General features: G+C 42.6%; 6 protein-coding genes across 6 annotated transcripts; 4 read left to right on the top strand and 2 right to left on the bottom strand.

The window, feature by feature from the left end:
* Window positions 1-6,989: 6,989 nt before the first annotated feature.
* TRIVIDRAFT_225028 (uncharacterized protein) lies at window positions 6,990-7,325 on the top strand (the record flags this gene model as incomplete). Its single annotated transcript, XM_014097884.1, has 1 exon — window positions 6,990-7,325. The coding sequence occupies one exon, from the start codon at window positions 6,990-6,992 to the stop codon at window positions 7,323-7,325; it is 336 nt and encodes a 111-aa protein (XP_013953359.1).
* Window positions 7,326-8,872: 1,547 nt separating this feature from the next.
* On the top strand, window positions 8,873-11,055 carry TRIVIDRAFT_115421 (uncharacterized protein; the record flags this gene model as incomplete). Its single annotated transcript, XM_014097883.1, has 4 exons — window positions 8,873-9,240; window positions 9,654-9,798; window positions 9,870-9,934; window positions 10,020-11,055. Coding segments are annotated over 4 exons (1,614 nt in total), but the record flags the coding sequence as incomplete, so codon positions are not given.
* Window positions 11,056-11,475: 420 nt separating this feature from the next.
* Window positions 11,476-12,502, top strand: TRIVIDRAFT_69842 (uncharacterized protein; the record flags this gene model as incomplete). Its single annotated transcript, XM_014097882.1, has 2 exons — window positions 11,476-11,627; window positions 11,683-12,502. 2 exons carry the CDS (start codon window positions 11,476-11,478, stop codon window positions 12,500-12,502), a joined length of 972 nt encoding a protein of 323 aa, XP_013953357.1.
* Window positions 12,503-14,260: 1,758 nt separating this feature from the next.
* TRIVIDRAFT_209978 (uncharacterized protein) lies at window positions 14,261-15,925 on the top strand (the record flags this gene model as incomplete). The annotated part of the gene is made up of 4 exons (XM_014097881.1): window positions 14,261-14,266; window positions 14,454-14,458; window positions 14,539-15,530; window positions 15,586-15,925. The coding sequence occupies 4 exons, from the start codon at window positions 14,261-14,263 to the stop codon at window positions 15,798-15,800; spliced, it is 1,218 nt and encodes a 405-aa protein (XP_013953356.1).
* Window positions 15,926-17,029: 1,104 nt separating this feature from the next.
* Window positions 17,030-17,617, bottom strand: TRIVIDRAFT_8220 (uncharacterized protein; the record flags this gene model as incomplete). The annotated part of the gene is made up of 1 exon (XM_014097759.1): window positions 17,030-17,617. A coding segment is annotated over one exon (588 nt), but the record flags the coding sequence as incomplete, so codon positions are not given.
* A 2,470-nt stretch (window positions 17,618-20,087) lies between these two features.
* TRIVIDRAFT_69839 (glycoside hydrolase family 18 protein) lies at window positions 20,088-21,524 on the bottom strand (the record flags this gene model as incomplete). The annotated part of the gene is made up of 4 exons (XM_014097880.1): window positions 20,088-20,177; window positions 20,260-20,828; window positions 20,977-21,208; window positions 21,342-21,524. 4 exons carry the CDS (start codon window positions 21,522-21,524, stop codon window positions 20,088-20,090), a joined length of 1,074 nt encoding a protein of 357 aa, XP_013953355.1.
* Between the last annotated feature and the right edge of the window lie 3,589 nt (window positions 21,525-25,113).

Genomic DNA, 25,113 nt, shown 5'->3' with positions numbered 1-25,113 from the left:
TTGCAGAAGTATATTTAGTATTAGATAATATAAAAGCCACTGTTATACTTAAAGGAGATAATAATAGTTTTTTAAATATTATATTATAGAAAAATTAAAAAGAATATAAACTTTTAAAAGAAGAAATGTATAACCTATACCATAAATACAGATTATAAAGACCTAGAGGATTATACTATATCTGTGGTATAATAGATAGAGACTTTAAATAATACTATAAGATTAAAGGAATTGTTAAAGAAAACGAAAGATCTTTAGTAAAAGACTTAATAAAATATTATAAAGCTTTTAAGCTTTAAAAGTCTATAAATACTTTATAAAAAAATATTCTAAAAATTAACCTTAAAAAACGCTAAAAATTAATATTAAAAGAACCCTATAAAAACTGTAGATTACTTAAATTATATAAACTATATTATCTTTACGGAATAATAGACTTAGACTATAAAGATAAATATTAAGTGGCTAAAGAATTTAATAATCTTCTATAAGGTTATTAAAAAATAAATAATATTTTATTTAGCCTTAAGTATAAGTAAGTAAACCTAGCGTTTTATAAAACGTTTTACTGTAAAATATATATTATTTTAAAAGTTATAGAATAGTATAATCTTTATAATCCTTTAATATATAATTAGTAGGAATTTACCTTTTATAACGTTAATAACTGCATTACCTACTTTATGTAAAAATAAGCCTTAAGAACTATTATTAAAAATCTATTTAAGTAAGGATTTTACTTTAAAACCTATATAAGAGGAAAAAACTAAAACGATATTAGGAAATATTATAAGCTTACTAACAGATATATCCCTAAAGAAAGATACTATTAATGTAAGAAATATAATATTTAAAGACTAGAACCTACCTAGCTTATAATATATTTTGATAATATATTTTTTAAAAAAGAAGAAAAAATTAATATTTAAAACCTTAATATAATAGGAAACTTAAAAAAGAGATTTAATAAGCTTATATTTAACGGAGAATTGTAAGGATACCCTGTTAATATTTACATCAATAGTGAAGTAATATTAAGTTATATTACGCTTTAATTTATGAATTACCTAAAGTTGCTAAATAATTAAAAAGAATGACTTTATATTATCACTAGTATTAAAAATTAATAATTCTTATATAATAATAGAATAGTTAATTTTAAGATTAATTACTTTAACTTCGCTTTTAGTAAAATTAAAGATTTAATGTATTTTAATATTATAAATATTATGGGATATAATTTATTTTTAGGTTACAATTAGCTAGGGATATATAACCTTATTATTAATTAGGTAAGAGGCTATATAAGTTAGTAAATTTATATTTAATTAATTAATACCTTAGTAAAATTATAATTTAATTAAAATAAGTAATAAAATAATAAGATATTACTGGAAGAATTAAAAGCCTCTGTATTACTTAAGAAAATAAAATTATAAAAAAATAAAAAAAAGAATAAAGTTATAAAAATAGAGATTTTAGAAATTATAAAGAAAGTTAGATTCTTTAAAAAAAAATTAACTATTTTACTATAATATTATTATAAATAAAAAAAAGTAAAAGAAAAACACCTATAATAGACACTTAATATAATATAAAAAGACTTATAAAAACTTAATACTGCACTCCAGTAAGCTAAGAATAGGATAGCGGAAGATAATAAAGACCTTTTAGAAGAATGATTATCTAAAGTCCTAATTATTTACTACTAACTTAAAAAAATATTTTATAAAAATCTTAAAACTAAATTACTATAATATAGCGAATAGAATTATTAAATTAACTTAATTAATAGAAAACTCCTTAAGTTTTATAAGATTTATAATTTAGCAGAAATTAAATTTACTATATTATAAGAATAGATTAAAAAATAAAAAGCTAAAGGATATATTTATAAATCTAAATCCCCATTAGGATTTTCAGTTATATTTGTCTTTAAAAAAAATAAAAAACTTTAATTTATTATTAACTACTAATAATTTAATAAAGCTATAAAGAAAAATAGAACCCTACTACTTTTAATATTAAAAATTAAAGACTGATTAATTGGAGTAAAATAGTTTACTATATTTAATTTTAAAGAAGTATATAACCTTATTTAGATTAAGGTAGAAAATAAATAGAAGACAGTGTTTTAAATGTAATATAGATTATTTAAATGCTTAGTTATACTTTTTAAATTAACTAATGCACCTATAACCTTCTAATAAATAATAAACCATGTTCTATAAGAATTTATCGACCAGTTTATTATTATATACTTAGATAATATTTTAATTTTCTTAAAAACTTTAAAAAAATATAAAAAATATATTATATAAATATTATAAAAACTATAGGATGCTAACCTTTTAGTAGAACTAGAAAAATACCAGTTCTATATACAAAAGGTTACCTTTCTTAGATATATTATCACCCCAGGGGAAATTTAGATAAACCTTAAGAAACTTAAAGCTATTAACCTATAAAATAAAGTAAATAATATTAAAAAAGTATAAAACTTTTTAAAATTAGCTAACTATTACTAATAATTTATAAAAAACTTTATAAAAATTACTATATTATTTATAGACTTTATAAAGAAAAACTAAAAGTTTATATAGTTATTAAATGTATAAAAAGTATTTAATATACTGAAATAAGCTTTTATAAGCGAACTAGTGCTTATTATATTTAATCTAAATAAACCAGTTATAATTAAAACTGATATTTTAGATTATATAATTAAAGGAGTATTAAGCTAACTAAATGAAAACGGAAAATTAAAATTAGTTGCCTACTTTTTAGAAAAATTATATAAAGTAGAACTTAAATATTTAATCTATAATAAAGAATTTATAGTAATTATAGTTATATTTAATAAATAATACTAAAGATATTATTATTTAGGAAGTAAGTATAAAGTTATGATTTTTATAGACTATAAAAACATTATGTATTTTACTATAATAAAAGAACTTTTAAGAAGATAAATTGGTTATATGGAATACCTTTTAGTCTTTAACTTTAAAATTAAGTATTATAAAAGATTAAAAAATGAATAAGCAGACACTCTTAGCTAATGTTTTAATTACGTTTAAGAAATACCCTTTATAGAAGTATAAGCTTTATAGTTTAATGATAAAGGAAATCTTAAACTAAAGACATTAAATATTATATTCTATATTAAGGAAGATAATTTAATATTTAACGATATTAAGGAGTATATTAAAAACTGGACTGCTGAATAATATTTAGAAGGTATTTTTATAGATTAAAGATATTTAATATTTAACAGACTTATTTAGGTATTAAAGGAACTTAGAAAGAAAGTAGTTAAAATTATCTATATATATTAGCTATATAGATATAAAGGAATAAAGAAAACTATATAATAAATTCAATGGTATTATAAGTTCGATGGAATTAAGAAATAGGTATAGAAAGTGGTTTTAGAATGCGTTATATATAGAAAAGTAAAAGTAGTGTAATACCTTCTTTATGGAAAATTGTAACCTTTACTAATTCTAATATGCACTTAGGAATTAATCTTATTTAACTATATTGTAAAGCTACTACCTTTAAAAAAACCTATGACTAAGAACACTTAGGATATAATCTTTGTAATTGTTAACTAATTTATAAAAATGGTATATTTTATTTTATAAAAGGAAAGCAGTACTGCTGAAGACTTAATATATTAATTTATTAGATATATTTACGCTAACTATAGATTACTAAATAAGATCATTTTAGATAAAGAAATAACATTTACCTTTAAGTTCTGGCAATTACTTATAGTACAGCTAAAACTAAACTATAAACTTAGCACTACCTATTACCTATAAACAGATAGATAAACGGAAAAAATTAACTAAATTATTAAAATATACCTAAGAAGTTATATTAACTTTAATTAGGACAACTGGGTTAAACTCTTACCTATTATATAAATCTCTTATAATAATATACTAATAGAATTAATAAAATATTTACTATTTTATGTAAATTATAGATTTAAGCTAAATATTTATAGACTATTAAAGAAAAGAGAAAATATATAAAAAGCTATTATTATAGCTGATAATATTAAAAAACTATATAATAAACTATAAATATAGTTTAAATTTATATAGGAAAGAATAAGTAAGTTTATTAATATATAAAAGATTAGAGGATTAACCCTTTAGGAGGGAGATATGGTTTACTTACTTTAATACTCCAGAAATAAAGATATAGTAAATATTAGAATAAATTAGTTAAGCGATAAACTTAATTTTAAAAAACTTAAACTATATAAAATTTTAAAGAAAATTGGTACTGTTAACTATAAACTTAACCTTTTAGTGTAAAAAGGAAAATAGGGATAATTAATACACCTAATATTTTATATTTTATTATTAAAAAAAGTATTAGTAAATAAGGAAATAAGTAAGGTTATAAAGGATGAAATTATTATTAAAGGCAAAGAACTTAAATATAATATTAAAAAATTTGCTATAATAAAATTTAATAAAAAAACTTAATAACCTGAATATTTAGTAAAATAGAAAAACTATAATAATATTAAAAATATATAGGAATTTATTAAATACTTTAGGAACTTAAAGAAACTCCTTAATGGTTTTTATTAAAAGCTAAACCTAAAAAAGTTAATAAAAAAAGATTAAGATTAAAATTCTCCTAATTAATAGCATTAACTGCAGAACTTAAGATTATAGGATCAGCTGGATTAAGTAATAACGTTACAGTTTGATAAGCAGCCTCCGCTTCCTGCGCCTTACGCTTTTTACGCTTAACCCATTCTAACTTTTTTAAATTATTAATATTATAAGCAACTGCTTATTTTATTTTCTTAGACTATTTACGTTTATAAATACAAAGATGTTTTATTTAGGCACTGGCTTTAAGCTATATCTCTTCAGTATCTTTTAACTTTTTGCTTAATTTTAAATAATAAGACATAACTTTACGTATTTATTATAAGGTAAAACTAAATGCTTTATAATATGATTTTTAATTTTATATATAAAATAAACATTAATAAAAATCTTCTTTAAAAATAATATATTTATAGCCTTATTTTTTACAGTAAGTATATAATTTTATAACAAAGATAGAATTCTTTAATATAATATTAATAAGACTTTTATGTTTTTTTTTTTTTTACTTAGAAATATTATTATCGTTATGCTTTTACTTATAATTAATTATAATAAAAGATAAGAAAATAGAAAATAAAGAGAAAGGTTAAGTAACATTTACTAAAGGATAGAAGTGGATATTTATATACTACCCTAATTAAGTCTTAAAGATAAGATTAATAAAAGGGGAGAATTATATTACAACCTAACTTTTATAGTTGCAATAATAAGCCTATAGGGTAGGCGGAACTAGATAAACTAAGGACCAATAGGCTAATTAAAGATATTACCGCCTTAATTAGAAAAGCTAAGAAAACTAGCTTTCTAAAATAATTTAAAAAAGCTAGGAAAGCCAGCTTTCCACTATAATCCAGAATATACAACTAAATATATAAGTTTACATTTATATTACTTATTTAAATAGTTAAATAGCCAGTTATTAATATAGCAATTAGATTAGATTCAGATACTATATTTACTAACTACGTGACATTAATAAGATAACGCCCGTAACCGACCTAACCGCTCCGCTAATATAAACCTAGAACCTAGAGGTTTGTCCCTTGGAAACAGCTAACCTATACTAAACTATAGGACCCGGTTCGTCACAAAAGGTGTATTTTATAATTAACTTAAATCCCCCATTTATAATCGACGTTAAATTTAATTTAATTTTAATTCCTTTTTATAACCCAGTTGTTTAATTAATACCTTTTAGCTTACTATTACTTTTTTACTTTTTTTTATTTATTTTATTAATTAAAAAATAAATTAAATATATAAATAAAAAGTTAATTTTTGATTTATATAAACTATTTTTTAAATATTTATTTAAATTTACTTAAATATTAATTTTTATAAAAATGGTATATATTTAAATTAATATTTTAATTTTTATAAAAAAGGTATATATTTAAATTAATATTTTAATTTACATAAAAATTTATTAAAAAATATAATTAAAAAATTATTTAAAAAAAAAAACTTAAAATTAAAAATTTTTTATTTAAATTATTTGATTATTATATTAATATTATTTAAGTAATTTAAGTAAATATTTTAATATTTTTAATTTTTTAATTTTTTTTAAATAACTATTTTTTTAAATGATTTTAATATATTAATAACAATTTTTATATATATAAATTATATTTTTTAATATTTATAACCTAAATATTAATATTATTATAAATAAATATATAATTTGTTATTTAAAAAAATTTAAAATAACTTTTATTTTTTATAAATTAATTTAATTAAATTTAAAACTTAAGTTATTACTTAAATTAATTTATATATATATATATATATATTTTAATTATACTTTAAAAAAATAATTATAAAATTATAAAAATTTTAATTAATTAATATTAATATAAATAGTAATTTTTTTAATAAATTAATTAAAAAATATTAACTTTTATATTTTTATAAATAATTTATTTATTATAATGTCAGTTGCGAGGGCTTAAGTCGAAAACGCCGTTGAAGTAAGGGTGGCTTAGGCTAGGGCTTAGTCCCCAGACGCTTAGCGTAATAGAGCTTAAAGACAGTAATAGCTGTAGTAGCGGTGTGCTTAAAGTAAGTATATAGTTTAGAGGCTGGCGTCAATAGTCAGAATCTTTATAGATTAAAGCTATTGCGATTAAGGCTTTTAAGTAGTCTAAAATAACTTTAACTTCCCTAAGTTATTAAAGCTGATTTTTATAGACAGAAATAACAATGATGGTTTGTTGTTGTACTAAATTATAATATAATAAGGTTCCTTCCTATAGAAAATTGTATGTAAAAGTACAACGATCTGTAAGCTATCAGCAACCTATCGAAATTTGGGGTTATGGGGCTTGTACCTAACTAACCTTTATGATGCCTGTGGGGTGTAAGCCGCTTGCAAATTATACCGTCCAAGCATGGCGTCATCACCCCATCGCGGAAGCAACCCGCGCTGCCGCTCCACGGAAGGGGTCTACCAAGGCTATCTTCAACCAGCACAATGCAAGAATACCACTAGTTGAGGAATTGAGTTCTTGGAATGACCATGTCTGCCCTGGGAATTTCACAACAACTGCATGTGTTCCTGCATCACGATGCGACAGTAAATGGTTGACATCATCTGGCAGCCTCACATTGCTACCCGAGTTGCCAAGGCACCGTGCAGATGGCCAGACCAGCCAGGGCAAGGCCCTGTCAGAAGCCATTTAGCGGACCATCGGCTCGGCCGTGGCTCTCCCGTGGCTCCTGAACACGACATTATCGCCTTGGGTGGCAAGATGCGACGCCTAGATACGTTGGGCGGTCCGAATAGGGGGGGCTGACCTGGATAGAATGTAACCCTAATGCATGTTTAACGCAGCTATTTCCTAATACTAGCTGAGTTACGTATTACGTACCGCAGAGCAATGCGGATGGACAGATCTGGTGGTTGCAATCATCTAGAGTGCTGCTGTGTATTATACCATACACAATTAACTTTTGATGGGGTCTATTGTCTATCTCACAGACTTGAGCCAGCCACATCTATTTGGATCGACTCATTCATTGATTCATTTACGTATATAGCAATTACATAGAGTACATACCCAGGCAGCACTACTTCCTTGTAAATGTAAATAATAGTGCTAATTCACCCTTTACTCAGACGGCGGATTGGATGGTATCACAGGGTAGCTACGTAAAGCCTCATATCGCCGCCGTGCGGCAACACACAGTCGCACAACACTATTCTAGCGTCCACTACCCCCTCATTATGATGCACGTGCATGGATCGAGCACAATCTCATGGTGTAAAAATATAAGTCTCACTGCATGTATAATAACATGGTCATTTGTGAAAGCTCAAATGTTGTGCTATGTCAAAAGAAATTGCGCTGTGGGTATCATACGACTAAAAACACAAGCATCAGCAACTACTGGAGGATTTCATGGTTCCTTAGCATATGTGGTAACAAGGTAATAGAACATCCAATTCTAAATATAGTACCTGTGCTACATATTTCACTCTCGGAGTACTCTTGTGATTGCGGAGGATCGGATGGCTGCGAGACACCTCTTACTATGTACACAAGACATGCCACATAGAACAGCATCCTGCCGGTTTTCAACGGCAACACGCGTCGCTCTCCCCGGGTTGAAAAACTCTACGTCAGGCAGGATCTAATTGTGAGTGAAAAGTCGGTTGCATAAAAATCAATGCATCTCACCGCAAAGGGAGAAAAACAAAATACCTAGCAAAACACACAGCCTTGTGTTACAGAATATGTTGTTGGGTGTCCGACTTGCATGTTATCTAAATCCCCCAACCAGCTTCACCCATTTTTGCCGCCCAGGCTCCTGCCCGTGCAAAGGAACGAATAGGACATGCGCTGAGCCGCTCATCCGGCCTCTGTGCTCCACGCAACACAGCGTAGCATTTCACGGTAAACCAATATTATTTGAGCATTTCTACCTAATGTCCACTCCTTGGACCCCATGTAGGAGATCCTGGCATTATGGAGTTTCTGCACGGCTGCCTCTGGCTGGGGGAGGCAGTGCCCTCCTCTACTGCCAAGGATCATTCCTCAGGATTGAACATATTTTTTTTCTCTTCTGATAATTTCTACCATTTGAGTTATTTCTTTGATTGTATTCGCTTACTTTTTGTGTAACTATTTCATTACTTTTATGCGTGATCCACGTCGCCATTGCCCACGGTGCCTGTCTAGAGAAGAGACATGGCCAGCACCAACCTCGATGTGATACAAACCGTGCCACGTGTGGCAACCCTCATTTACCAGACTCACCAGTTATGGCAGGAATTCAGAGAAGTCCCAGACGGGATTATGGGGCTTGTAGAGCAACTGAAGGCCCTGGAATCGATATTCTCCGAGATCGAAGACCAGTTTAACCAGGATGGCGCTTCAGCATCGTTCAAGAACTGTCTTCATCTATCAAAAAAGGCTCATGATTCTCTAGGAATTCTAGTTGCAGATATGAGAACGCAGCTGCAAGCAAAAAAGAGCGTAAAGCGCAAATATGCAGCAGTCAAGATTTTGCTCAACAAGGCTGTTTTGGCGAGGCTTGAACAGAGTCTATCTCGATGCATGAATTTTTTACAATTAGCAATACAGGCATATCAGATGTGAGCTTACGGATTTCTAATTGTCTAGTTTATACAAGCCTTTTTTAACATTGAGCAATTAGGGCAATGCTTCGGAAACTTAGCTCTCAGACCCCCTCTGCAAGATTCCAGCCACAACATCATGCACAGGTCCAACAACCTCTCTCACAACAACTACAAACGAAAATGCCTCAAAAGCAATACGATGAGGATGTAGATGACAATGATGCGCCTATGATCCATAGAAACACGACTGAGCTGTCTAGAAAAACCTCGAATTCATTTGCCTTCTCTTTGTCAAAACATGCACGGTTTGGATTGACTTACTCAAAAGATACCGGCGCCTGGCAAGCCCAGATGCAGCTGCCGAGTTGGCTGTCAAGATCAATTTACGAATTTATGTCTCAGCCCTCCGTCGCAGGTTGGACATATAGCTACCGTGTATACAATATCGTTCCAAATGATTCGGAAATTATGATGAGAATCCGGGCTGGGGACCTAGCAGGAGTACAAGAGCTCTTCAGCACTAAGGAAGCATCGCCTTTCGATAGAAGTATAGACAATGGAACACTACTACATGTTTGTCTCACAAGTTTGAAATCTGATATGCCAGATGGCTAATATTGTTATTTCGCCTCTCCCAATTTTAGGAAGCTGCATCTTGCCAACAATACGAGATATGCCAATTATTACTTAATCTTGGTCTTCGGACTCAGTTAGATGAGGGAGAAATGCCCAGGTTTGTCTTTATAGTATCATTGAGTATACAAGGCACGATATATAGGCTAATCTTGGGACAGCTCGACACCTCTAGCGGGCATTGCAACTTCAGTCGTTGCTGACACTGTCGCACAAACCAAGATACTGAAGAATACGGTGCCAAGGAAAATTGCAAAGCTGTTTGCTTTGTATCTTCAAGAACCGGATGCCTTGCCGGCAGAAAGGCTACTGGATTTCGTAAGAGAATATTCCACTAACGATCTCAAAGTCAAAATATTTCAAGAGCTTTTCATGCCTAGCTATTATTTTCGCTTATTGCGGGATCGTCTAGAGGTTGTGCGACTCGGGGCATTCATTGTCCTATCTCCCAAAACTCTCGAAAATTTTATTTCGGAAGATGGAATCATCACGCAAGCTGATGTTAGGCAGTCAACTCGCGAGAAATCATCACTCATGCACTCTGCAGCTATCACGTTTGGCTGCAGATACCCCGAGGCACTCGTGACTTATCAGAAACCCTTCGCTTGGTTTCGAGCATATGGTTCACTTTGGGGTTCATTTGTAGTGCATATTGCCTCCATGGCGAGCCAACAAGACCTACACAGTATCGAGGAGGTTGTCCCGTGGGATGGTTACCAGGTCACTACTTGGAGAGGGACGCCATTCATATCAGTCATAGGAGCGACTCTTTGCTACCTCTGCCCAGAAATTTCGCTCTATCACTGGGACACTATGCTCCAAGCGAGTATTCGTAAATGGCTATCATTATTAAGAGAAGCAGGGGTTGATTTGATGGAATACGGGACAGGAGAGGTGGAGCTGCTTGGTGATACGGAGGATTGCACCAGAGGGGCTTTTGATGCTCACGCCATTGAGCGTTCAAGATGTATAATACGGCGACGGATGAATGGCGTGGAACCGGTGAAAAAGCTATGCCGCATGTCTGACGATATGTGCTGGACTGACACGCATTGGATTCCGCTTCGGATTATCGATCTCAGGGTTGGGCCAGAGCCAGAGGATTGGAAAATTATATGGGCGCCTGAGTTCGAGTATATGGCGCATGAGTTTTGGATAAGCATTGAGAAGAGCATGGTTCGGATGCCTGGAGCTTGGGTGGATTAAGAAGATGTATAGAAATATGGATGAGGATGATGGGTTCAGCAGCTCCTACCAGTGTCCTACAATAATTGATGAGGAGATGCCATGATGGGAGTACTGCATAAGTTTATATGCAGATTGTGCGTTGTATCTACATGCAACTTGCAGAGTGACTGCAATTGCTGGAGCGGCTTTATCTGTTTTACTTTCACATGGACAGCTGAGGTGCACCGCCGATGACGAGAGAAACAGGCGGCTAAGAAGGTGAACCCCGCCCCCTCATGCGGGGCCAGAATCCATTACTTGCCCATCGAAATAGACTTTGGATGTGCTATCGCTTTTTCTTATACATATGGACGTTCATGCTTATTGAATTTCTGCCTCTTATCGAACTAGTTCATTTAATCAAAGAATCTGAGCTGAAAACTTGAAGTCATGGATACCAGACCAGCAACGAAGGCCGGCTCATGGTATGAAAAGGACCCGGAAATCTTGGCTGGAGAGCTCGACGAGTATCTTGCCAAGGTTCCAGAGGATGTCGATGGTTCTTCGCTGCCGATCCCGGGGGCTCGAATCATTATTGCACCGTAAGCTACCCAAGAGAACTGCAATTTACAAGCTGTAGCTCACATGTCTATGAAGACACGCAGGATATGCATACTCGGGACCAAATGCGGCTTGGGCCTACAGCTGTCTGGATCTCAGCAAGGCGAAGCGAGTCTTCATCCTGGGGCCATCTCATACTTATGGCTTCTCAGGCTGTGCTGTGACCACATTTTCACATTATTCCACACCCTTTGGTGATTTCACTGTGGATAGGGATACCATTGAGCGGGTTAAAGAGGCTGGAGGTATGAAAAATGCGCCGCCTAGGAACGATGTCGCGGAGCATTCCCTAGAAATGCACTTGCCATACCTCTACAAACGATGTGAACAGACTTTCAAGTCCCCGGAGGAATTCCCCAAAGTGGTCCCCATCATTGTTGGAAGTACCAGTCGAGCAGATGAGAAGGATATCGGTCGACTTCTTCTGTCGTATCTCAAGGACGAAGAAAATGCCTTCATCATCAGCTCAGACTTTTGTCACTGGGGCTCGCGGTTTGACTATGCCGTTTACACCCCGGATGGGAACATTGGCAAGCTATCTTCTCTCCATGACCGCAGCCCGAAGCCATCGGGGCCGCCCATTTATGAAACGATTCGTCTGCTTGATGAAGCGGCTATGGATGCTGTCAAGAGCGGCAGCCATGACGCCTTTGTGGATAACCTTAGACTTACAGGAAACACGGTGTGTGGAAGGCATCCAATTGGAATTGCAATGGCAGCCCTCGAGCTCTATGCTAAAGAGCTCAACGACGAAGGCATGAGCCGCTTCAAAGTTGTGAAATATGACCGTAGCAGTGAAGTTATATGGCCGGATGACTCGAGCGTCAGCTATGTTTCTGCCTATGCAGTTTTGTGAGAGCAGGGTCGGCAAGAGATAGAATAAGCGACTAAGGATTTGAGTATTCTGGGCGGTGAGAATTACAAAGGCAATAGCATTACCTAGGGTTTTCCTAGGGCTTTTAATAATAGATTTCCATTTTTGAAGCTGCTTTGTCAACGCTACTTGCTTGCACTTGAGAGGTTCGAGCTAAGGCTGGCTGGGATTCGATGCCTTGCGCGCGCTATTCAAATCCTCATCAAATCATGCCCGCTTGTCTGTTCTTGCGTGATGTTTCCAAACTGTTGTTGGTCCCATGTTGGAGCAAGTTGGGGTAAATCGAAGCAGGTTATTGCGGCTATTTGACGATAGACGAAAATCCTTTCTCTAGATGAAGCAAGAGCTCTGCATCGCCGATTATCCAGAAGGATCCTGCATCGGCCATCTGGCAACGTTAATCCAGATTTGTCGTTGGGCCACTGCGCCAATCCACTGAGCGTGGAGGCAGTGTCAGGAATTGTCGCCTAACGACGCCGTTCTTTTTTTAGAAGCCCGTGGCCATGCTGACGGCATCCAGATCCGTTACGAGGTACAGTACGAAGCGCAGTACGAAGCGCAGTACGAAGCAGAGGCTATGTGTGCTGGTGGCGCATCGCCAGTGTCAGCCAGCTCCTCACGTCGGTCCCCCCAGCAGAGTAGAGCATTTGTCTGATCGTCAGGTCGACTCCAGTCCAGTCCAGTCCAGTCCAGTCCAGTCCAGTCCAGCTCAAACAAGCGCAGGCGAGCAAGCAATCAAGCAATTTGCTCGAAAATAAAAACACCAGACAAGCAACGTGCTAGTCCCTGTTCCATGGCGCTACAGCTGATACCCCCGTAGTGCAATCTCTGCGACTCATCAAAATCCTGGCAGGGCCCCGATGCCACACCCGGCCATGGAGCCAGGCTTGCCAGGGCAAATCAATGCGCGCCACCGGCCTCTAATCCACTAGTCTGTGCTGTGCTGCAGCTGCTGGTCCAATCACGGCCGCTGGTTGTCGACACCATCTGACGCTCGAGATGCGACGAGGTTGAGGTTTGACGACGAAGGGGGGAAGCAAAAAAGCCTTGCCCCGGGGTTTCGATCCAGCTGCTGCCGTTGTCTGGTCGCCGAGGCAGTTCTGCCACTTACCAATCGATTAGCATCGGCTTCAGCCTGCTGTCTACTTATACGAAGCGCTGGCCAGGTCATTGGACAGTGGAAGTGATTTCGTTTGGCCGTCGATCTCCTTGCTAGCGACTGAGTGCAAGATTACGCTCGTGATAGTATTATTGCAGTGCCTTTGTTTTTATTACGCCAGGCGCCACGGTGCAACTCGCCCTTGTACAGGTACCCTTCAGTGGCTGCACACAGCGGCTCAAACGGCTCCCGCGCCACTGCTGGTACGTACCGGTACCGCCACCCGAGACCAAGTCTTGTAGGGCCGCTCCTACCTGGTCTGGGCCCCGCTATAGTGCAGCCGCCCCCTTCTCGCTTTCCTCTATAACCCTTGTCTGGAAACCCGGGCTTGGGCCTCCTGCTCCTGGGCCATTTTACTTTCTTCCAACCTTCTGCCGTCGTGTTTCTGCAATTTACATACACGTTTTGGTCTGCGTTGTCCATCTCAGAGCCATTGCTGTGCTTTTCTCCCTTTTCTCGCCGCTGTACGTCTCGAACGAGCACGGCAGAATCCTCGATCGTCACTCGGCCTCGACCTCTGCCGCTTACAGCGTTTCGCCCAGTCTACCGATATCCCTGGTATCCTCCTAGCCGCATCCACAATGAGTGTGAGTGTTTCACCCCGACTCTCCTACGGCTGTCGTTTCAACACGAGCGTCCGAGCAGACAAGAAAACCATCTGCGTTCGCATCCAATTCCCTCCTCTTCCTGCTTCTCCCCTCCAGATTCACATGCATATTCATTTACACGCCGTTTTATGATTCCTCGAATAGCTCGCTAACAATGGCACAACAGTACGGGTTCGTAGCATGCTGAATGCAATATGCCTGCATTGCCCCTCAAATCCACATTCCAGTCACTAACCACAGTCTCTCATCAGATACGGCGGCGGGAAGCAGAACCCGTACGACCAACGGGACGACAACGGCTATAGCGGTGCCGGCTATGATCAGGGCGGCTATGATAACCCCCCTCCCAGCTATAACAATACCCCCTATGGCGCTGGTGGCCGTGGTTACGACCAGGCTGGAGGTATGGTTGACCATATATACCATTTCACTGGCAGCAATTCAGACATTAACGGTAAACTTGCAGCTACCGCAGTCGAGATGGCTCCTCTAACCCAGAACGCCGGCGGCATGGCCCGTGAAGACCCCAATGCGATCCGCAACGAGTGCCGTGACATCAGCAACACCGTTCGTCAAGTCGAGACCAACCTGGAACAGATCAAAGTGCTTCAATCCCGAGTTCTCAGCGATGTCGACAGCTCCTCGTCCAGCCAGTCTAACCGCCAATTGGATGCCCTCACCACCGAGACCATGGCCACTTACCGTGCCCTTGCCGACCGCGTGCGCCAAGTTAAATCCAAGCCCGAAGGTCGAAGTGCTACGAACAGCGGCCATGTGGACCGAGTCGATCGAGAGGTCAAGGCAGTCATCACCAAGTACCAGACTGTTGAGTCCGAATTCCAGGCTGCTGTCAAGCAACAGATGGGTCGCCAATATCGTATTGTCCGCCCGGAGGCTACAGAGGAGGAGGTCCAGGCCGCCGTTAACGATACTGGCAACGGCCAGATCTTCAGCCAAGCTCTGATGCAAAGCGACAGACAGGGCCGTGCTCGTGCGGCACTGAGCGCCGTTCAGGACCGCCACAAGGAGTTGCTCAAGATTGAGCAGCAGATGACGGAGCTGTTCCAGCTTATGCAGGATCTTGATACCCTGGTCGTCCAGCAGGATGCCGCCATTGTGCAGATTGAGCAGAAGGGTGAGGAGATTGTCGAAAACCTCGACAAGGGCAATGAGGAGATTGCTGTGGCTGTCACAACTGCCAGATCCACCAGGAAGAAGAAGTGGATTTGCCTCGGTATTGTTGGTATGTTGATCTCGATTCTACCATTGATGCTGGAATTCAACGCTAACCTTGACAGTTGCCATTATCGCCATTGTTGTCATCATCGTCCTCATTTACGTCTTCGTCATCCGCGGAAACAACAACAACAAGAAGCGATCTCTGCTCGAGGGAGTTGCCATGCCAGTTGTTCGTCTCGGCGCTCGTATTCCCATGGACGAGGCTTTGGCCCTGAGACTTGGCCGCATAGCACACGGAAGGCCTCACATGCCCGTCGCACCTCCGCTGAACTAAACAAGAGACGGCTAGCAACGAAGTGAAGTTGGAGGAAGGAAAAGAGAGGAGAGGTATAAAAGGGACGCGTGCACACGTTTTGACTCTATTTTCATTGAAAGACATTGTATAAAGTAGCTATCGACATGTGGCAAGGACATATGCCTATATTTCTTTTGTCTACGCCTTTGGATCTGGGCACCACGCAAAGGCTAAAACATTCCGATGGCTGTTGAAAGGGAATGGGCCTTGAATTTTTTTCTTATGTCGTCGAAGAACGGGAGATGGCCGATTGGATTGATTGTGTTTAGATGCCTCTGCGATTGTTTTCGTCTACGCTTGTTGGGCTGCTGTTTCTTTTTGGGAAGATTTATTATTTTTTTGGAGTTTAGCATTTGAGGCGCTCAGCAGAAAGTTCTTTTTAATCAAATTTTAATCAAAATATTCTCATTCTTGCGCGCATCTCTTTAATGTGTATCAACGAAACGATTGCATGTTTGACTGGGTTAAAGCTGAATTGACTATGAATACGTGTAAATCACGAGTAGGATATATAGGGGTTAGATTTGGAATCAAGGTGAGAGGTTCAATACAGCTGTAACAGCTGGTCCAATACGAAACCATGTTTTGGCCAGTAATTCAAAATCCAGAATCAATCCATATATTTCGAGTCCAATCGGCAAAAGCACATAAAATATGATCGATGATCCAGGTTCAATACCAAACTCAAAAAACATGCGCAGCATGGCCTGGACAACAATGTTCAAACACAACGCAACAAGCTTCGAATTATAGTTCAATGAATGAGCAGTAGTTATTGTAGTGTATGGTAGTATTATTATCTGATATGTGAATCAATTGCTAGAACAGAAATCACCATGAGCGGAGAAGAACATGTCTTTAAGGCTCAGTAGTACAAGAAGGGCAAGGAAGAAGAGAAGCGAAGTGAGGGAAGAAGAAAACTCCGGGGGTAAATAGAGATATAAGAAAAAAGAGAGCCAAATCTAAGCCCGGTATAGGCGACTGTACGCCAAGCGATGCTTTCCAAGGAGTCTTGCGAGTGCTGGTATTGTGAAGAAGTCTGGGTAGTTTCAGGTTGGGTGCCTTTGCCGTCATCGTAAATAGGTGCTGTTGTTTGCGAAGAGGTTGTGTAAAGAAGGAGAGTTGAGACAGAGAGAGATAGTCAGTGCCGAGTTTGGCTGGCATAAGATGGACATCCCCGCGTCGTTTGCTTGAGAAAGCATTCATCCATCCTGTCCTTCTGACACTCCCTTCCCGCTGACCTCGTCGTGAACAGCTACCGCATCTTCTCCTTGGTCAGGATGCATCATCCCTTCATTCAGCCTGCCCAGAGCTTCCTTCCGCCTCTCGCCTTCGTCAACGACCTTCCTGAGCACGCCCATGCGGCGCCTAAACTCCTCGGTGAGCAGCTCCACGTTCTCCCGGCCGACAATCTCGCTGCCTGAGCTGGGCAGGCTGTTGGGCCTTGAGGAGATAGGCTCGCGCTCTACGCCCTCGACGCGAAGAACGACCGACGTTGACCCGGCCTCGGCGTCATTGCCCTCGCTGCCGCTGCCGTGCTGCTGGAGGGAGAGCTGGGAGGCTGTGATGGCGAAGTCGGGGGTGAGGCTGGATGCCCAGGAGACGGTCCATTTGCCGTTGGGGGCGGCGGGCGGAGCGAGGTCGACGACGAGGGCGCGGTGCGAAGGGTCGTTTTGCGGTGCGGTGAGGATGGCAGAGGCGTCGTCGTCGCTGAAGAGGTAGTGGACGCGAGGGTGGACGGTGGTGTTTGTGGTGTTGTTGGTCAGGAGGGTGAAGATGGGCTCGAAGGGCGGGAGGTTGGCCGAGGCGGCTGCATGGTTGGCCGCGTCGACGTCGTCGGTAACGTCGATGTTGTGATTGTTGCTGCCATCGTTGGCATCGATGAGGCCGTTGCTGCTGTTGTTGTTATTGTCGTCGCCGCCGCCGCCGTGATTGTGGTGATGCTGTTGCTGCTGCTGCTGCTCGGGCGATTCCGCAGGCCGGGCTGCCAAGGCTGCCTCTGGCCGTTGAGGCTGGGTCTGCGATGCTGATAAGGACGGATCGTTAATCGCCGGCGACGCTGCGGTTAGCGGAGCGGGCGGCTCCGCGCAAGACAGATCCCTATCTGGGCCGGACATGGTGATGGGACTGGACGGGGACGCAGAGAAAGGACGACAGACGCGGCATCTTCAAGGGCAAGGGCAAAGCCTGGCCGTGGTTCTGCTGTCCGTCAGCCTGCTCTGTGCCGTGGTTGGCTTCGTTTTGCTGTTTGGCTTTGAGGCTGCGCGGCTACCGGAAGCGTCCAGGTACCTGGGCGCTACCTGGCGTGGCAGGCGACCGCCCGTATAGCGCCTGTATAACACCCGTATAGCACCTTGTGTACTTATAGCACCTTGCACAGCACCCGGGTTTAGCAGCCGTAGGTGGCGCTTGTTCGCTGTGGCCCAAGGTCTCGTGCTGAGGCGGGACGGGGCCTTTCAGTCTCAACTGGCTCAAGCACAGCACAGCACAGCACAGCACAGGTACAGGTACAGGTACAGGTATAGGTACAGGTGCTGTGCTGTACTGTATTACTCGCATAGTACAGACGGTAGAGCTCCGTAACGCAACAGCTGAGCGAGCTCTCTTTCTGCAGGATGACGCGCGCACTCGACTCAGGACTCTGGCCTATCTTATCGCCACGTGAGCCGCATGCATGCAAGCATCATATGGCATATCAGCAGCGACGCCAAGCACCAGCAGAGCCAAAAGCTCACATCATTCTCCCCAAACCCCATCCAGCAGCTCACTGCCAATCTCCATCATCGGGCAGGGCCCGACCAAATCACCTCAGGCCAAATTGCTAGGCGGTGCGTGGTGCGTGGTGCGTTGTGCGTATACGAGTCCTGTCCGCCGACCTCGTACGTAACCTCTGCTGCCATTGGAAGCCGCCGCCTCGACTCGTGAACCCATCCTGCTAGCGTTGAGCTAATACCTGTCCTAAAGCCATTGGGCTTATGCGGAGCACGCCACGGTTGTCTGTTCTGTGTTGCTGCTTGACTGTCCTCTTGGTTGCATGACGCGGGATTAGTTGTGGGAAGCTGCCAGGTACTCGTACTACTGCGAGCACGAACGACAAATGCGTTAGCATCCGACTTAGCACGGCATGCTTGGATGCTACTTTTTGCGGCCAAAGGTGTAGGGAGGGGCTCTCCGAGGCCAGCTTCCACAACTCTGCAGCTCTCGTCGGTCGTAGTGGCGTCGAATGGGCGGGATGGAGCCAAGACTCGAGGTTGATTTGTTCTAGCACTCGTGGAAGCTCGTGAAAAGCACCGACCTTAGTTAACTGAGTTCCACCCTTCCCAACAGTCAACACGCCGCCCAAAAGCCCGAACTCGGCGACAGCCGCTCCGCTCCAGTGCGTCCCAACTTTGATTCACCAAACCGTCACCGATCCTGGCTGTCCAGTTCCCAGGATGAGCCAGTCAAGACTCCCGGGCCCGGTTTTCTGAGCCGTAAGAAGCTCCACGATGGGGGCTCCAATTTCCATATGCAGACCCAGACGCTTCTACCCCAGTTGGGCGTTCTGATTTGAAACGCACCACCTGCTGAGTGACGTTTTTTCTGCCCGGCGCGCCACAAAAATTTCCTCCTTGATGCTCCGACGTGCCTTTTCCAATGCAGCTGCCGTAATGGCGCTATGAGTGGCCAGGCAATCCGTATGTAACCGTCAAGTGGCGGTCTCTTTGAGATGAGAGCATTGGTTAAATTCAATCCGTCAGTGTGGGGAGAGAAGGGGGGGAGAAGGAGAGAAGGAGAGCAAGAAATTGTTGAAAGATGCCCAAAAATTGTAATCAAAACAAAGGAAAAAAAACGCCTGCTCCCCGTCTATTTTAGGTCTATAAAGGGATATCATCAGAAGATGTTGTTTTTTTTCCTCTCCCGTGCGCATCACTGGAATCTGCGCATCACCTTCTATTTCCTTTTTCCCCCTTTCCTTTTTCAACTTCTCTTTGTTGCTCCCCGAGAGAAACCCAGTGCCAAGAAAAGAACATCCGTCAACTGCGACATGGAAAGGTGGTTGAAGAGAAAAGACGGAACGCTTCCTTCCTTGGTTCTTTTCTGCGACGAGGCTCGAGTCATGCTACAGCTTGAACAAGCCAAGCCTCCCCAGACTTGCTTCTGTCTAGCAGTAGCGGTAAGGTGAAGGGTGCAAAGTGCGTAGGCGTAAGCGGAAAGAGATTCTATATGCATCAGACTGAGAAAAAAATCAAAAAAGACGTCATAATCATCAAGTGAGGCACTGCCTCAAGAGGTATGCAGAGCGCGGAAACCGGCCGCAATCAGGCTTCTGGCTTGATCTCGAGAATCCGCCGGTCCGTTCCAGTAAAAGAGCCCCTGCAATGTTAAAAAGCTTGAGCGTTAGCAAAGTTCCCTTTTACCGTCTCACAGAGATTGGATGAAGATGAGCTCCACAGACCCCTAATCCCTTTTGCTTGCAAAATTCCGCCTTAACCTTGACCGTCTCGGGGTTGTCGTAGGTGACAAACCCCCCATCGCCGCCGACGCATTGGGCCGCAATATAGCGCCTATCCACAATCTCTTTGCATCCCTTCCGTGGCAGCTCGCTGTACTCGAATGTGCCGTCTTGGCCGCCTACGCCGTTGAAATCCTGTCCGGGCCCGTTGGCCTTGAGGAAGCTCCGTCCGTACGTAGGGATTCCGAGCAGGATGCTCTTGGGGGGGAATCCCTGGGCCATGAGATGTGCCACGCCGGACGACGCCGACGGCTCGTCCTTGTTCATGGTGTATAGCTGTGCGTGGTGACCGCTCTTTGATGTCCATGTGCCAAAGAAATCATACGCCACGAGGTTGATGTAGTCAAGGTACTCGGCTGCCGTCTTTAGATCGATGAGGTCGAGCACCTCCTTCGCCGCGGGAAGGACGGCTGTCAAGATGAAGCGGTCATCGGGCAGGTGAATCCGGACTGCTGCCAACAGGGCTAGGAAGTCGTGGCCATGTTTAGCCTCGGACGGGAACTCCCAAGCAACTATTCCGACCAGTGTACGATTAGCCGTGGACTTGCATGTGTGTGTGTGTGTGTGTGAGCGTGTGTCAGAGCGTGTGTGAGAGAGAGAGAGAGTGGGTGATGGCTGTGACTTCTTTTATCCCCCACCAAATTCTCCTCTTTTACTCACTGTCGATGCCATCAAGTCCGGAAGCTTCAACGAGGCCAAGGGCAGATCGGGCAAAGTTGTCCCTGAGCAGAGTGCTGGACGCAACAATGGGAAATACCTCGGACGCGGTGCTGCCGCCAATAGATAAGACGACCTGCAGGTGAGGGTGCCTCTGCTTGAGATGCATCAAGGATCCCAAGCCACCCTGAACGCCATCCACTGGCGCTCTTGCATCGGCCCACTCATCGCCAAGCTGGGCCACACGTCACAAAAGTCAGCCAGCCGTGCAACATATGCAGGTGAAATCTTCTCAACTTGTCCCGAACAAGAGCACGGAATGAAGCCACTTTGGCAATGGTGGCTTCCGGGCATTCATCAGGACTCACAAACACACTGCCGTCCGCAGTCACACTGGCATAAGCATAATACACGTGGTTGATGCAGCCGTAATTGAGCATTCCGGGCGAATCACCTTGGTATATTCTGCTGCTAGGGAAATAGACTGCATTGGTGTACATGACTCTGGCCACACTGGTGGCCATTCGTGACTTGCGTGATACGGCGCTCATGTTGCTGTCGGTTTACGGCCAAACAAGCCGGAGGATAACGGCGGTGACGGAGGGGACGGCGACTTGAGGAATAAGCCGTGGCCGTGGACGGGGTCATCAATTGGCGGCCGAGTCTGAAGCATAGAGAGGCGGCAAGGGGTTTGAGAGGGGGGGAGAGACACAGAGGGCAGCAGCATGGGACAGTTTTGTAGTAAATCGGCAACATTGTGAAGATCCAACTTCAAAAGCCCTGCCGGAGACGTACTACTCGGGACGGGGCTAGCTCCGGAAGGCCAAACGACCAAGACAGCAACTCAGGTTAGGCATCAAGGGGGTGGGCGGCCCTGCTGGGGCTCAGTGCCGGCGTGTCGTGTGTTTCTTGGGGGCATGATTGCCAAACACCATTCACACGCGGCGTGGTACGGAGCGCTCACTCATACGAGCATACACCGATATGGAAGAGGGAGTCAAAACCCTAGGCCGAGCAAAAGACCAGCGGTCCGGGTGGTGGGACGGGCAACAGTCGAATGGCAAGTCGCGGTGGGGACCGGGGGCTTTGAAATGTCTTGGGCACTGAATACAGAGATGGGACACAGGAAGAATGCAAATTACGCACAGAAAAAAAAAGAGATGAGGGTCCGAGGAAAGCCCTCGGAGTGGTCAGAGGCCAGGGAGAGACGAGGCCATCCACGATGCATGACATAATTGCGGGGAGCCCAACTGCTGACTTGCGTGGGAAGAGGAGAATGACATGTACAGGAGGATAGAGAGGCAGTGACAGCATGCGTGGGATGGATGTCCAGGTCCGAGGAGAGCTGCTGGCTGCTGGTCGAGTTGAGCCACCTCTGACAGAGCCGTCTTTCTATTCTGCTTGAGCATATATAGATAGGTCCGATACTCGATGACTGCGGTTTCCTTACGTATTGATGCTAGATAAAACTGTCCTCGTCCTTGTCGGTTGCCCATGTCCAGAGATGACTGGGCTGTCGGCGATCAGAATCGAGTGGAGGGGGGAGATGGCGACCCGTTGGGAGAGCTAGACACGATGGGAGGCTGGATAGCTTGACGGATGAGGTGGACATTGACCAAAAGGCCCGTCCGTCCTAAACCAGATCCCGCTACCGCTCTTTTGCCAGTGACTGCGACGACCGCAGCCCATTCCGTTTCTCGAGGTTTGCAATGATCCCATTGCTGATTTTTTTTCTCTCAGCCTCTCTCCTCTCTCTCTTCTTCTTCTTCTTCTTCTTATCTGGGATTCCTTCTGACTGCTGCCGCACGGACTCTGGGTCCTAAAAATTGGGTCGCTTCCACCCATGTTTGTCGTCCCTTGGATAGGATTCGTGACTTCAAAGAAAACTCTTAAGCGCCGTGGCTACATCGCATCCGTGGACGGCAGGACCCGACCCGTCTTTGCCTTTCTTGACCGCCAGCTTTTCCCTTCCCTGCCTTGTCATATTTGATTGAATCTTCAGTTCGGAGGTTGTGAAATGAGACAGGCTAATGCGATACTAGCCCGACGCCTTGACGAAAGCTCCCCAATCAGCCCAACATCGACAAGGCGAGACAGCGTTTCGGCGGTGGTGAGGCATACTTGACCGGCTTCTTTGACCGAGACAAACGCTGCATGTCACAACAAATCACGTCAGATTCGCCTCGTGGACATGCGTCAACGGTGAGACAAGCGCGTTTTGAGGCGGCGAGACCGAAATGACCGTGGAGTTGCTCCATCGCGGCCATCATGTCCATCACCGCCGGACCAGTTGCGAAGGGAAAACACAAAACGGGGCGCGCCCTGTCGGATCGTCCTCAACGGGCGTTTTGTTCAACGGCAAGTCCTGGCAGGCGGCAGTGCTGTGGAATGTTGACTGTGAGACAAGTAAGAACTCGACCGCAACTTGGAGAGGCTAGGAAAATGACGGCATGGAGCCGGCACAGCCTGTAGTTTCCCTGAATTCCCTTTCTATACGGCCAGTCAGGCCTTGTCCGTCTCGGAGCAGTGCATTTGTGCGAGTGTAGAGCGAAGAGGTTAAGCTGATGTTCAGGAGAAGGCTGGCAAGTACGACGCAACCGCCTGCAGGGTGAGTCGACTTGCGCAAGGCTGTCAAGGAGCGCCCTCAGGCACCAATCCGTCCTTCTCCTTGGCCTTGTTCTCTCCAGCGGTCTTCTTCATCTCCTCTTGTTTGGGTTCAGTCACAATATGTACTCAGTCGGAAGCAGATAGCAATGGAATCTAATTTCCTCGTGTGGACTGAGAACTTAAGCGATAAACCTCCGCTGGCCACTTTGGAGAATGTTCTGAAAAGGAGGATGCGAATTTCTCCATCGAGCGAATTTTTTCCCTCTACTGCTGCTCGGACTCCTCCCCTCTTGGTTGACCAATGAACGGATAGGTAATGTAGAACATTCACCGTTGACGGCAAGCCTTGCTCATTATTCTGCTTACAAAGTACAGAAACTCGCTGGGGCAACATGCTCCCATAAAGTCTGCATAGGTACTTCTAGCCCGGCAGCAGATGTCGTACTCGTAGTAGCCGCTGCTATGCCGGCTGCATTTGGCTACGGCAAGCTATGCTTCTACGTTGAATGATGCTTTTCATGTCTGACACTTTGGCCAGGCCCTTCTCCAAACCGGCACTATGAGGATGCACATGACGAGGTTCATGAGGATTAGGAGCACGGCGCTGACTGCGGGCATTCTACGCGCTTGTCCACTTTCCTTCTGCTCGCCTTGGGAACTCTGTCGACGCATAGCTTGGATGTCAACGGCATCGCTAAAGCGCCAAAGCTTCAGAGAGGGGGATCTGTGCTCCTTGCCGAGCATTGTCACGCCCCTTATGCTACATCCGTCGCGATATTCCGGAAGTCAGTTCACCTCTGACTTATGCTTGCCCCCATTTACGTGTCAGCCGTTGCACAAGCTATACATCAGGCTGCACAAGATGCTGCACAAGGCGCTGCACAAGCTGCCGCGCGGGTGAAAAGAAGCCCCAACCGCCCACCATGCTCAAAGTATGGAGAAACCATGGGCAAGTCTCCGATGGCAAGGCAAGGCGGGGGACAGAAGTCAGAATCCTTGCTACTTGGTGGACACTAAAGTCATATGGTGCAGGCGTCTCTGCGTCTTGACTGGATACCGTCTGTGACTGCCACGTTTTGATCCGCCGCACATGGGGAGATGAAGAGGCGTGCCTGGACAATCATCCGTCCACCATCTCGCAATGTTAGCGTATCAACTACGAAGTGCCAGCATCGTATCGCATACTAGTAAAGGCAGGTAAAGGCGGGTAATTCAGGCGTGCCTTGCTCCCTGGCTTCAATGCTTCAACTGCCCGAGAGACTCATGGATGGATGTCGTGGAAACACGCCACACACAGTTGGTAAGCAAACACCTCCTCAGCCCCCTCATGGTACCCAACAGATAATAACAAGGCGCTACTGTTCAGGCCTGAAAAGTGATCACGAGGCCCTCACGTGTGCTGCTGGACTTGCTTGTGCCCAAGATATGCTATGTACATATGTAACTATCTGGCTCATCCTGGCCCATCATCAACCGCCATGAAATGAAACCAACAGGGATCCGGGCGTATTACGACTTATAATCTACCCGCTC

Source organism: Trichoderma virens, assembly GCF_000170995.1.
Source record: "Trichoderma virens Gv29-8 chromosome Unknown TRIVIscaffold_84, whole genome shotgun sequence".
In the NCBI taxonomy this organism is placed as follows: Eukaryota; Fungi; Ascomycota; class Sordariomycetes; order Hypocreales; family Hypocreaceae; genus Trichoderma; species Trichoderma virens.
Note: the sequence above shows the minus strand (reverse complement) of the source record. Positions and strands in the feature narration are given on the sequence as shown.